The sequence below is a fragment of the Gilbertella persicaria genome, assembly GCF_025201335.1.
Source record: "Gilbertella persicaria strain CBS 190.32 chromosome Unknown B0P05scaffold_11, whole genome shotgun sequence".
Lineage (NCBI taxonomy): Eukaryota > Fungi > Mucoromycota > Mucoromycetes > Mucorales > Choanephoraceae > Gilbertella > Gilbertella persicaria.
The window spans coordinates 350,329-360,886 of record NW_026251972.1 but is presented as its reverse complement, the minus strand read 5'-3'; the positions used below and the strand labels follow the sequence as shown (position 1 = coordinate 360,886).

The 10,558-nt window shown below is 37.0% G+C and overlaps 8 protein-coding genes across 8 annotated transcripts; 5 read left to right on the top strand and 3 right to left on the bottom strand.

The window, feature by feature from the left end:
• The first annotated feature begins 799 nt into the window (after nt 1-799).
• B0P05DRAFT_534181 (Mur ligase) lies at nt 800-2,556 on the top strand. Its single transcript, XM_051577301.1, has 3 exons — nt 800-1,436; nt 1,494-1,658; nt 1,710-2,556. The coding sequence occupies exons 1-3, from the start codon at nt 870-872 to the stop codon at nt 2,529-2,531; spliced, it is 1,554 nt and encodes a 517-aa protein (XP_051436864.1). The 5' UTR covers nt 800-869; the 3' UTR covers nt 2,532-2,556.
• Nucleotides 2,557-2,582: 26 nt separating this feature from the next.
• B0P05DRAFT_585412 (uncharacterized protein) lies at nt 2,583-3,526 on the top strand (the record flags this gene model as incomplete). The annotated part of the gene is made up of 7 exons (XM_051582434.1): nt 2,583-2,618; nt 2,670-2,709; nt 2,759-2,838; nt 2,881-2,976; nt 3,017-3,146; nt 3,191-3,324; nt 3,368-3,526. 7 exons carry the CDS (start codon nt 2,583-2,585, stop codon nt 3,524-3,526), a joined length of 675 nt encoding a protein of 224 aa, XP_051436863.1.
• On the bottom strand, nt 3,366-4,973 carry B0P05DRAFT_534171 (mitochondrial carrier domain-containing protein). Its single transcript, XM_051577300.1, has 5 exons — nt 4,783-4,973; nt 4,612-4,669; nt 4,094-4,518; nt 3,759-4,040; nt 3,366-3,702 (listed from the first exon to the last, which is right to left on the bottom strand). The coding sequence occupies exons 1-5, from the start codon at nt 4,920-4,922 to the stop codon at nt 3,639-3,641; spliced, it is 969 nt and encodes a 322-aa protein (XP_051436862.1). The 5' UTR covers nt 4,923-4,973; the 3' UTR covers nt 3,366-3,638.
• Nucleotides 4,974-5,678: 705 nt separating this feature from the next.
• Nucleotides 5,679-6,850, top strand: B0P05DRAFT_506827 (uncharacterized protein). Its single transcript, XM_051575545.1, has 2 exons — nt 5,679-5,922; nt 5,976-6,850. The coding sequence occupies exons 1-2, from the start codon at nt 5,741-5,743 to the stop codon at nt 6,760-6,762; spliced, it is 969 nt and encodes a 322-aa protein (XP_051436861.1). The 5' UTR covers nt 5,679-5,740; the 3' UTR covers nt 6,763-6,850.
• Nucleotides 6,851-6,945: 95 nt separating this feature from the next.
• On the bottom strand, nt 6,946-7,791 carry B0P05DRAFT_534163 (uncharacterized protein). Its single transcript, XM_051577299.1, has 6 exons — nt 7,660-7,791; nt 7,584-7,610; nt 7,478-7,526; nt 7,304-7,432; nt 7,200-7,257; nt 6,946-7,157 (listed from the first exon to the last, which is right to left on the bottom strand). The coding sequence occupies exons 1-6, from the start codon at nt 7,773-7,775 to the stop codon at nt 7,000-7,002; spliced, it is 537 nt and encodes a 178-aa protein (XP_051436860.1). The 5' UTR covers nt 7,776-7,791; the 3' UTR covers nt 6,946-6,999.
• A 29-nt stretch (nt 7,792-7,820) lies between these two features.
• B0P05DRAFT_534159 (maleylacetoacetate isomerase) lies at nt 7,821-8,707 on the bottom strand. The gene is made up of 5 exons (XM_051577298.1): nt 8,666-8,707; nt 8,506-8,619; nt 8,344-8,464; nt 8,258-8,298; nt 7,821-8,210 (listed from the first exon to the last, which is right to left on the bottom strand). The coding sequence occupies exons 1-5, from the start codon at nt 8,681-8,683 to the stop codon at nt 7,845-7,847; spliced, it is 660 nt and encodes a 219-aa protein (XP_051436859.1). The 5' UTR covers nt 8,684-8,707; the 3' UTR covers nt 7,821-7,844.
• A 115-nt stretch (nt 8,708-8,822) lies between these two features.
• Nucleotides 8,823-9,516, top strand: B0P05DRAFT_570085 (histone-fold-containing protein; the record flags this gene model as incomplete). Its single annotated transcript, XM_051581288.1, has 4 exons — nt 8,823-8,888; nt 8,935-9,020; nt 9,069-9,187; nt 9,239-9,516. 4 exons carry the CDS (start codon nt 8,823-8,825, stop codon nt 9,514-9,516), a joined length of 549 nt encoding a protein of 182 aa, XP_051436858.1.
• A 65-nt stretch (nt 9,517-9,581) lies between these two features.
• B0P05DRAFT_534155 (uncharacterized protein) lies at nt 9,582-10,558 on the top strand. The gene is made up of 3 exons (XM_051577297.1): nt 9,582-10,232; nt 10,309-10,371; nt 10,429-10,558. The coding sequence occupies exons 1-3, from the start codon at nt 9,845-9,847 to the stop codon at nt 10,485-10,487; spliced, it is 510 nt and encodes a 169-aa protein (XP_051436857.1). The 5' UTR covers nt 9,582-9,844; the 3' UTR covers nt 10,488-10,558.

The window sequence follows — 10,558 nt, the reverse complement described above, 5'->3', positions numbered from 1 at the left end:
AAACCCATTATCAAGAACAGTAGACTTTGGCGCTTATTTCAAGTACTTAACTACATCGATAGCTGCATTCCTCGTCCTGCAAAAACGAAGAGGTGCTCAATACTGGAGAATGCAACTATTTCCTCGAGTAACACCTTTGATTTTTCAACGAGTCATTCTGCACTCCCAACCCTATCCACACAACAAATCTGCGCTAGCACATTGGAAGGTCTATGGTCCCTTCACCTTTTCTGCTGTACTCTCCATAATCAAACGCCTGCTGACTAAACAACCCAATGAACAAGAACTAATACTTCTTGACTGAAATCACTTTCCTTACTAGTTAAACTTATGCACCTTTCCTCTCCCCTTCTTATTGCACATCATACCCCTCCAGTCTTAATTAGCACTCATTATGACATCTTTAGGACTTTAAATAAAACAGGAACATAGTTCCCCTACAAAGTTTTGAGTGATTTTTGACCATTTTTCACAAGTCGCTTTTTTGATCTCAAACAACTTCAAAAGTACTACTTATGTTAGCAAACATTGTTCTTGTGTATTAAATATGCCCAAGAATGTATAAACATGCTTTTTATTGTCCCATTGTGCCTAAGAGATTTTATTTCCATTTTGCACAAGATAATCTTTGGAAATAAGTTTAGAGCCATTTTACAAACATATAAATTGAAAAAAAGATCCATATTGCTATCATTGAACCACTCTTAAAGGTTATCACTATACATGTCAAGAAATAAGCTCTAGTGTTTTGTACCCAAAAAAAAAAGATCCTATTGTTTGATTGGCTCATCACTCAATCTTTTTTTTTTTTTTGAATCTGCTTTAACCTATTCCGCGTGCACGTATCATCTGTCAATCTTTATCTTTTCATGAATAAATCTCTTTTTCAAAGATTTTTTTCAACACGTATCATGTTTACCTATAAAGAAGCTGTAGAAAAACTCAACTCTCTCCAAAGCAATGCTTCCCTCTTGGAACAACTCAGAAAAGCAGGTCCTCGTATGAACGAAAAGAGTTTGCCCGAGATGAGACAATCCTTCAAGCGTATCGGTTATGAACCCAAGGACTTTGATCAGCTCAACTTGATCCATATCGCAGGTACAAAAGGTAAAGGATCAACCAGTGCCTTGACCCAATCTATCCTTCATCAGTATGACAACAAGATTAAGACAGGGCTATTTACTTCGCCACATTTGGTTGCTGTACGTGAACGTATCCGTATTAATGGTGTGCCACTAAGTGAAGCCAAGTTTGCACAATACTCACAAGAAGTATGGGACAAATTAGAAGCCGCAAAGGCTGAGGCATTGGCTGCTATGAATCTGTCAGAACATGAAGAAAGAGAATTGTTGAAGAACAGACGAAATCATCCTGATAAGCCTGTTTATTTCAGATATCTTACTTTGGTTGCTTTACATGCATTTGTACAAGAAAAGGTAATGTATATATATATACTTTAGTTACTCTATATTCACATATAAATACACACAAAGGTAGATTGTGCTATTTTAGAAGTGGGTGTAGGAGGTGAATACGATTCTACCAATGTCATTGAGACACCAGTGGTGTGTGGTATCACAGCGCTTGGTTTGGACCATGTCTCTATATTGGGTAACACAATTGATCAAATTGCATGGCATAAAGCAGGCATTATCAAGGTAAATAGATGCATAGTAATCAAGGGAAAAAAAGAATACTTAGTATGATAGCCTAATGTACCTGTTGTCTCATTTGAACAACCTCCTCTTGCTATGGAAGTTGTTGAGAGAAGAGCACAAGAAAAGAATGCACCTCTTACCGTGCTACATGCCAAAGATAACACCAAATTGGATGGTGTTGAGATTGGTTTAGCTGGTATTCATCAAAAATACAATGCCTTGACTGCCATTGAACTATGCAAGATTTGGCTAAAGAAAGTCCGTGGTATTGAATTCAAAGAGGATGTTCCTGAGGAATTCAAGAAGGGATTAGCCCTCGTGAAATGGCCTGGAAGAGGACAAACGCTCTCTATTCAAGACACAAAATATGCTAGCAAATCAAGTAATGCAACATGGTACCTCGATGGCGCACATACAGTTGAAAGCTTAGAAGTATGCGCCCAATGGTTCGAATCTACCATGGAAAAAGAGAACACAAGTGCTACTCGCGTGCTTGTGTTTAACTGTACGCATGGTCGTGACAGTAGTCGTCTTTTACAGGTAATCTCAAGCATTCAGTCCCATGTTCATTTTGATCATGTCATCTTTACCACCAACATCACTTATCGTGAAGGCTATACCACTGATAACACAAACTTCACTGTATCTACAGGTGAAGCTAGCTCAGTTCAGCAAGAGCTAGCCAAGAGCTGGCTTGAGCAAGTACCTGATTTCGATCAAAAACACGTGCATATCGTAGGCACTATTGAAGATGCTGTCGACTTTGCTGTGGACCTTTCTCAGCAGTCCGATAAGCAAGTGCAAGTATTGACTACAGGCAGTCTCATTATGGTGGGCAATACCTTGACTGTCCTTGGTTTTGAACCACAATAAAAATAATTTTTAACCTTTTTTCCGTTTATTTTATTTTTCCTTGCTGTGCTCATGACGTCCTCAACACAAGAGTTTAGCTTGGAGATGGTAACTATTTCGACACTTTGTTGTTGTTTGTATTCATGTCCTTGCTTCTAGACTCTTTTACCGAGAGATCAAGTGAAAGATGTATTGAGAGGTAATAAAAAAGAAGTTTTTCTTAAAAAAAGTTCTTGACCAACAACTAGGTCTTTTACATTCTATCTTTTTTCACCGTCTTTTGATCAACGTTACGCCTCGTGAGCTCCGAGTATTGAATACGACAGTTGTATGTATTTGTTCTACCTATGATCCATTGACGCTGTATTAGTCCATTACAGATAATGCTGATGTTGAAAAATTAATTGAAGAAAAGACGGTTGAGTTTCTGCACAATACAAGTTCACCTCAAGTAAAGCAAGGAAAGGTAAAGAGCTATGATATGTACGCCCATTAATATACTATAGTTGGCAGTGTTGTTTTATGAAAAGAGGTTAAAAAAGAACTGGTTCCAGTTTTCGAAATCAGAGGAGTTAGTATGTTGGGAACAGTGGAACATTGTACTCAACTTGGTCCAATCACCTGCAACAGAACAAGGTAAACGGGCATAGTGTGTGCTTATTATGTAATCAAGGCATTAGAAAAGTTTAGGAGTAACAAGTCCATTGAGAGTCAGTTTGGACAAAACTTACTCAAGATACTCGAGATTGTGAATGAATTTAAAGAACATATACCCTCTATCACAACTACAGAAGGGAATCCATTTCCTTATCAGGTAGATATATGCCTTCAAATACAGTGTGTTAAGTTGTTATTAGATTGCAACACAGTCCCAGACAGAGAGTTGGAGTGCTATGATTAAACGTATGCTAGTGACAGACGCACCTACTATTGAAAGATCCACACCAAGCCCTCATCCTAATCGTAGTTCAAGTGTTTCCTACACGCCATCCACTAAATTAGACAAAAGAAACTGAACGTGTCTAAATAATAACTCTATTTTTGATTTTCAAACAACCAAGATGGATAAATAAGGTTTTAAAAGATGTGTATAATGTATATGTGAAAAATGAAAAGAGGTTATGCCATTTATTTGGCAATTTCAACACCACCAGTAGCACCCAAAACACGCTTGATATCACCGTAAATGGCGCTATAATAAAATAAGTCAGTTATATGCTCCCTTCCTTCAAAATGTTTGTTACTTACAATTGACCAGCAGTAAGAGTGGCAACCATGACAATACGGGGACCGAGACCCAAGAAGAGGCCCTTGACACCGAGTTGACCGGCCATGGAGATAAGACGAGAGGTGAGGGATTCACCGACAGCACCCTTTTGCTTGTTGATCTTAGACAACAAGGTATCAGCGGGTTGAGAGACAATGGCAGCAACAGTACCAGCAACAACACCAGAACCAAGGTTGACAGCAGTCATGGTAGAAGCGGCAATTTGGTCCTTGGGAGTGTTCATACCCTTCAAGATCATTTCACTGAATAAAATGTTAGTCTGTGCAATTCTCACTTCTTTCGATGTATAACTTACACAGTACGTTCGTAGACAACGAACTTGGCCATGGTGTAAGGAACTTGCTTCAACAAGATAGGACCGAAACCAGAGTAGAAACCCTTGATGACACCTTCTTCCTTCAAGATTCTGGAGAAACCACCGAGAAGACCGTTAGCGAAGGTAGGTTGAGAGACAAGACGAATACGAGTAGCTTCCAAAGGACAGAGAGCAACATCGGCGAAGAATTCAGCAATAGCAGAAGAACCGAGGTAGATAGCAGTACGGTTTTCAGAAGCCTTTTCAACACCAACAAAGTCAATGGCGGTCTTCTTCCAGAATTCGTAACCACCAAACTTGAAGGCACCTTGCAAGAAGTAACCAGCAGCAGTGGGACCGAAACCGGTCAACAAAGCACCAGCACCTTCAGCTTGGACAACTTGACGGAAACCAGCAATCATACCCTATTTAAAATATGAGTCAAAAAAAATCTTTGATTTCCGTAATTTCCCTTTGCCCCCCCCTTATTTTTTTTATCAATCACAATCATATTTTACCTTGTTGTAAACTTCAGGGGACAATTGGATTCTGGTCTTGACAACATCAACAGGAGTCTAAAATAAAAAGAGAAAAGGGTTAAAGACACATGTTGAACATCAAAAGAAAATAATTACCCTATAGTAAAATGAGTTAGTAAATGATATAAAAGATAAAGATAATATACATACATAGCACCGTGAGTGATAGCACAACAGACGGCACCAGCAAGAGCGAAACGAGCGTAGAGGTTAGCACCAGTAGGCTTGGCGTCAGCAGCAGGAGAAGGGACAATGAAGTTGTTCTTGAGGGCCTGTTGAGAAGGGAACATTTTTTTTCTTGAAGAGAGTGGGGTTGAAAAGAGAAAGAGAAAGAAAAAAAAAAGAACAGGGACATCCCCGTAAACATATAGATGCGGATATTCAAAATATTTTTTCGCCTAAGTACGATAAAGTGACTTGTTTCAAGCTTAGTTTTGTTTTTTTTAAATCAAACAGCACAAATCTTGATGCGCCCTGAATCCCAAAAGTAGCAATCAGAAGAGGCAACAGGACCAGTAAACATCATGCTTATATGAAACGTGTTTATATAAAGGAAAGAAAGAGACAAAAAAAAGAACCAAGTTACACAATATTACAAGAAAAAATAAAAAAGTTCATACGCTATTACACAATAAGGAGCAGATTATTTAAGGGACATGGGCTGCCAAAGGGTCTAATAAACATTCATTCTTATTTGTTGGTCACCAAAGAAATTCCGAGGTAGCCTGAGTCCCAATTGATAAGATACAGTGCAACATTAGATAGCCAACCACCATCTTCTCTAGCTCTTTTTCCTGATTAAGACGCCTTACTTACTTGACCATGAGAATTATATGTTGTGTATAAATAAACAGTAAAGAACCCTTAACTGATGTGTAAACTAGATTCATCCTCAAGGGTCTATGAACCTCCGCGAACATCGGTGGTTAAATACGTTAGATAATACAAGTTTGTCATTCACAGGCTGCAAAAATAAACACAGTTTATTATTTATTCTGAAACCAATTTTTTCATTTTCATTTTCTTTTTCTCTTCTTCTTTTTCTCTTCTTCTTTTTCTTTTCTTCTTTTTTCTTTTCTTCTTTTTTCTTTTCACTCAAATAATAAAAATGAATGAAGGCTTATTGTCTGTAAAGAATGCATCAGGTAGACAAGTAAGTCTCTTGAATTCAAACGAGGAACCACAACCAGTAGCAATAAATACACCTGAAGAATGGCAGCAAGACCCACAACAATCAAAAAGAAAATACCACTGTATTGAACCTGGATGTAATAAAAGCTTCACTACAAGGTAAGTCTCTATAGATGGTTACAGCTGATTTAATTTTTTTTTTCTATGAATAGTGGCCACCTTGCCAGACACAACAGGATTCATACAGGTGAAAAAAACTTTCCTTGTTTATTCCCTGGTTGTCAATCAAGATTTTCACGTCAAGACAATATGATGCAGCATTATAGGACACATATGTCACCCAAGTCAAGAAGATCCCAAAAAAGGGGGATTGCAGAAGATGCTAGACCAAGGCCTCGATTACATGCTCATCATCGTATTCGTTCTGACCCTGTTCGAGTCGAACCTCCGTTGACTATTGATCAGCATCTTTCGAACTATCATCAGTCATTAAGAGCCACACCACATACCGATCCTGTTGAACGATATACGCCAGTTCGATTCAATTTCCCTTTACCTCTCTCTTCTACTGCAAGAACACCTTCTAATCTTAAAAAGATAGTTCAGAAAGAAGACCCAACACCCTCACCTACTTTATCTCACTCTTCATCCTCTACTTCATTACCTTCCCTTCACCAGATGATGGATGACAATACCACAAATAGTAGTGAACCTGATAATCCAACAGTGTCCAAAGAACCACCTAAATCCAGTACAAATCTCTTTTATCAACATCGTCCCTTAACTTTCACAAGACCACAAAACACAAGTTTCCCGTACACATTGCTTCATCCCGCACAGCAACAACACCAACAACAGCAAGAAGAATTGTCCAACGTCACACGAAATCAGAACAGTGGGAATAAAGATGATCCAATGGAAGAAGACGACAAAAATAACAAATCACCTTCGTCTGGAGGTTTACTTCAGTTAGCTCATATTGTCTCTACTTTTGGATGAAAAAATAGTCGTCTTTTGTAATACCATTATTTATTGAGATGTGCATATCCACATCCCTTTTTTTTTATGCACTTGTCACTCCCTTTTTTTTTTTTTTTTTTTGTTATGTAAATATGTCTATTCAATTCATAAGCTTTGGACTTATTCTTTTTCATATATATAATAAAAATTCATATATTTAATACGCATTGTACTGTTTAGAATAGGATTGAAGCTTTATTGTTTATGCTCAAAAAATTAAGCAGAGTATTGTGGAGGTAAATCATGATCAGGTGGTGATGAAGAAGATTGATCAGGTTGGTAAGTAGGCAAAGGCTCATATTCAGCTGGAATATCGTTTGACTCACCCATACGTTCTAATAGGCTACGTAAAATAGTAGTGAATTCAATAGCACCTACACAACTTGTTAGACATAGAAAACATAGAAACTACTTACCTCCTTCACTAAACGTGAGTTTCAACTGGCTATTCTTTGTTAATCCACCATTTTGAACCTTGAATGGTGTTAAATCATTTGCATATGTTTAGATGATGACTTACAGGAAGAACAACACCAGCGATATAGTTTGCACCAAACCAAGGTTGCTCAAGCTTCCAATTCTTAAAGTTCATGATGGGCACATTCAAGTTCTTAAATTCACTGTTGGGATGTTCTACTAGGTACATGATCTATGAAACGATCTTAATGTTGCTCCTTGTATTCTTTGGACTTACTCTTTGATTTGATAAAATAACAGTGCCCTTGTTTGACTCAAAATAACCTCTAAATAATAATAGTAATAATAATTAGAACGAACATAAACCTTTTCATTTACTTTACTCTGAATGTCCCGGATATCCTGCTTCCCTAAAGATAGATTGTTTAGTTCGAGATATACAGATAAACTAGAGCTTACGTTTCATTACAGTCCAAAATCAGCTTTACATCTTTTTGAGTAAAGAATATTTTCTCTTGTGGTAAAGGAACAGGTGCCTTACCATCCTGTGTCAACATAACCCAGTTGATACTCATTTTTATAAGAAAAACGAAAAAGAAAAAGAAAGAAGAATAAAGAAATTACGTGACTTTTATGCATAAATTTTATTTTCTCAATTCTTCAGGACAGTCTGGCTGCTTGAAAGGAGACGCAGTAATAAATTCAGGCAAAGTCATCAAGGTGTTATTGATACGAGTAATGATAGGGAACTGATTCATTTCAACACCCCATCGATTAGCATTGCCTACGATCGAACACAAGAAGAAATCGGCCATTGTAATTGAATCGCCGACTGTGTAAGTGCCTGAAACACGTTGGAGCCTCTCTTCTAGCCCTTTAAGGCCCATAGTAACACTGATCTTAGCCCACTCTTCCTTTTTCATGGAACTGATTTCTTCAATACGTTTAATCACGCCCAAGTTCTGGATAGGATGAATATCGCAAGCAATGATTTGACAAATCTCGCGAACCTGATTAAAAGAAAAAATGAATACAATGTTGTTGTTTATGCATTTACCTCGGCTCTCTTTGTGGCGCACTGAGGCAACATTGGACGGTCTAAAATCTATATTAGTAAGCATCGTTTTTATTTCATCATATCACCTGGATAAGTCTCTTCAAGGTATTCAATAATAGCCTGACTTTGAGTAAGGATTTTACCATCCTTTGTTACAAAAGCAGGTATTTTTTGAGTAGGATTGACTTTACGAAATTCCTCTGTTTTCTACAGTCTGCTTAACAGTAGTTGTATAGTTTATGACTTACGTTTTGTCCATGCAACAAATCAATCGGCTGCAAGTCATACTTGATGCCTTTCCATTCCAAGGCGATACGAACACGCCAACTAGCAGAAGATCTGAAATAACCGTATAAAATAGGCTACATGGATGATGAGAAACAGATAATGGTACTTCTCTTAACTTACAGTTTGCTCGGTGCTCATAGTAAAATAAAGAAGAAAAGGCTACATTCTTTTTCTCACCACGCTTTTGAATATATATGCGAATCTCAGGAGATTGTGACTGACATAGATATTTGTCCGCGTTTTTTTTTTAGAAAACGCGTTTCTTTTTTTTCATATTATGTCAAGTACTATTGAAGATAACGAACTTCCTAAAGCCAATGTGACAAGAGTACTCAAGACTGCTGTAAGTCTAATAAACATATTTCTGTTTAATTTATATCTTGAGTTAGCTTCCACCAGGAACTGCTTTGCAAAAAGATGCTAAATTAGCAGTGAGTAAAGCAGCCACTGTTTTTATCAGTTATCTGTCTTCTGTGTAAGCAACACATACATCAATTGCATGTCTTATTTATCTTAAATATAGGGCAAACGACGTTGCAAAGGCAGCTAACCATAAAACAATCAGTGCAGCTGATGTATTTGAGGCCTTAAACTTGGTTGAATTAGAAAACTTGTCACCTCAACTCAAGGAATCATTGGAAGGTAAATTTTGTCAAGTAACTTGTCATAATATTGACTTGTTTTGCTCATTAGTCTATCAGCAATTAATGCTAGAAAAAAAGAATCAGAAAAAGAAGGATAAAAATGATACAAAGTCCAAAGATGATGATGCACCAATGGAAGAAACTTCTCGAGGTCAAAAGCGTTCTCTTGACGATGATGATGAAGAAGAAGAAGAAGAGGAGGAGGAGGAGGAGGAAGATGAGTTGATGTCTGCCGAAAATAGTAAAAAGGTTAAATCATTAGAAGATGACGATGAAGAAGAAGATGAAATAGAGGCTGAGGAAGACGAAATAGAAGAACAAGCTTAATGTCTGAATGTAAATAAATTTATTATGTTTATAGCATTTTGGTTCTATATTCTAGCAAACAAGTAAAGCAGATAGAGTGAGATGTTTTACAAATATTCTCAACTTGTTATTTGTGCCTTTAGAAAAGGAGTTTAACCAGTTTCTAGGGCCAATTAGCAAAGACAAGCTGGTACAATAATTACAAAAATTTCATAACATCGTGATGGGTTTTCTTGGCAAATACATTAGTAGTAGTACCCCTATCATACAACTCCCCAAGAAAATCATGCTCCTTTTCTAATTGCTCGTCTTTTCTTTAGCACAATTTCTTTTTCTTTATCGTTTTAACATGCATAAAAAAGCCTCGAATAGTACAGTGGATGCATACAAGCATGCGTTTGAAAGACAAGAGCCGACATACAGGAAAAGAGTAAAATCGTTTACTTCTGTCATTCATCACCCTCGTCGCTTAGGTTCAGGATCAGCTTGCGAACGTTGTAGAAGTAGAAAAACAAAATGTGATGGTGGTCAACCTTGTTCATTTTGTTCTTCTCATAGTGTTCAATGCTTTCATAGGCCTATGAGTAGTAGAAAAAGAGGAAAAGCATTGGCTAAAGAAAATTTCACTCTAAATACTATGAAATTGAATGAAACTCTTCAGCATACAGAGAAACAAATCCCACTTGAATATCCAGACAATCAATTTGACTCGTTTGCTGATCTTGTGACTTGTGATGGTAAGAAGAGGTATCCTTCGTGCAGCTTTTTAGTAACAACCCTCACCTCCTTTTTTTTTTTAAAAAAAAAAAAAAGACATAAAAGTAGATCTTTCGTCAAAATCGCACTTTACAATTAATGCTATACCGAGTATTATGGGTAATGAAAAAAAGCGACTAATATGATTTACTGACATTTCGACCACCCTGTTTTTAGATCAATTGTCTTGTCATACATTTACCTTAGAAAAAGTATATTCTTATGATCGAAATTAATTACATAGCACATCGCTTGCATATAAGTATAGATTGCTTTATGCATACGTTTACTTTGATTTAAGATAAGC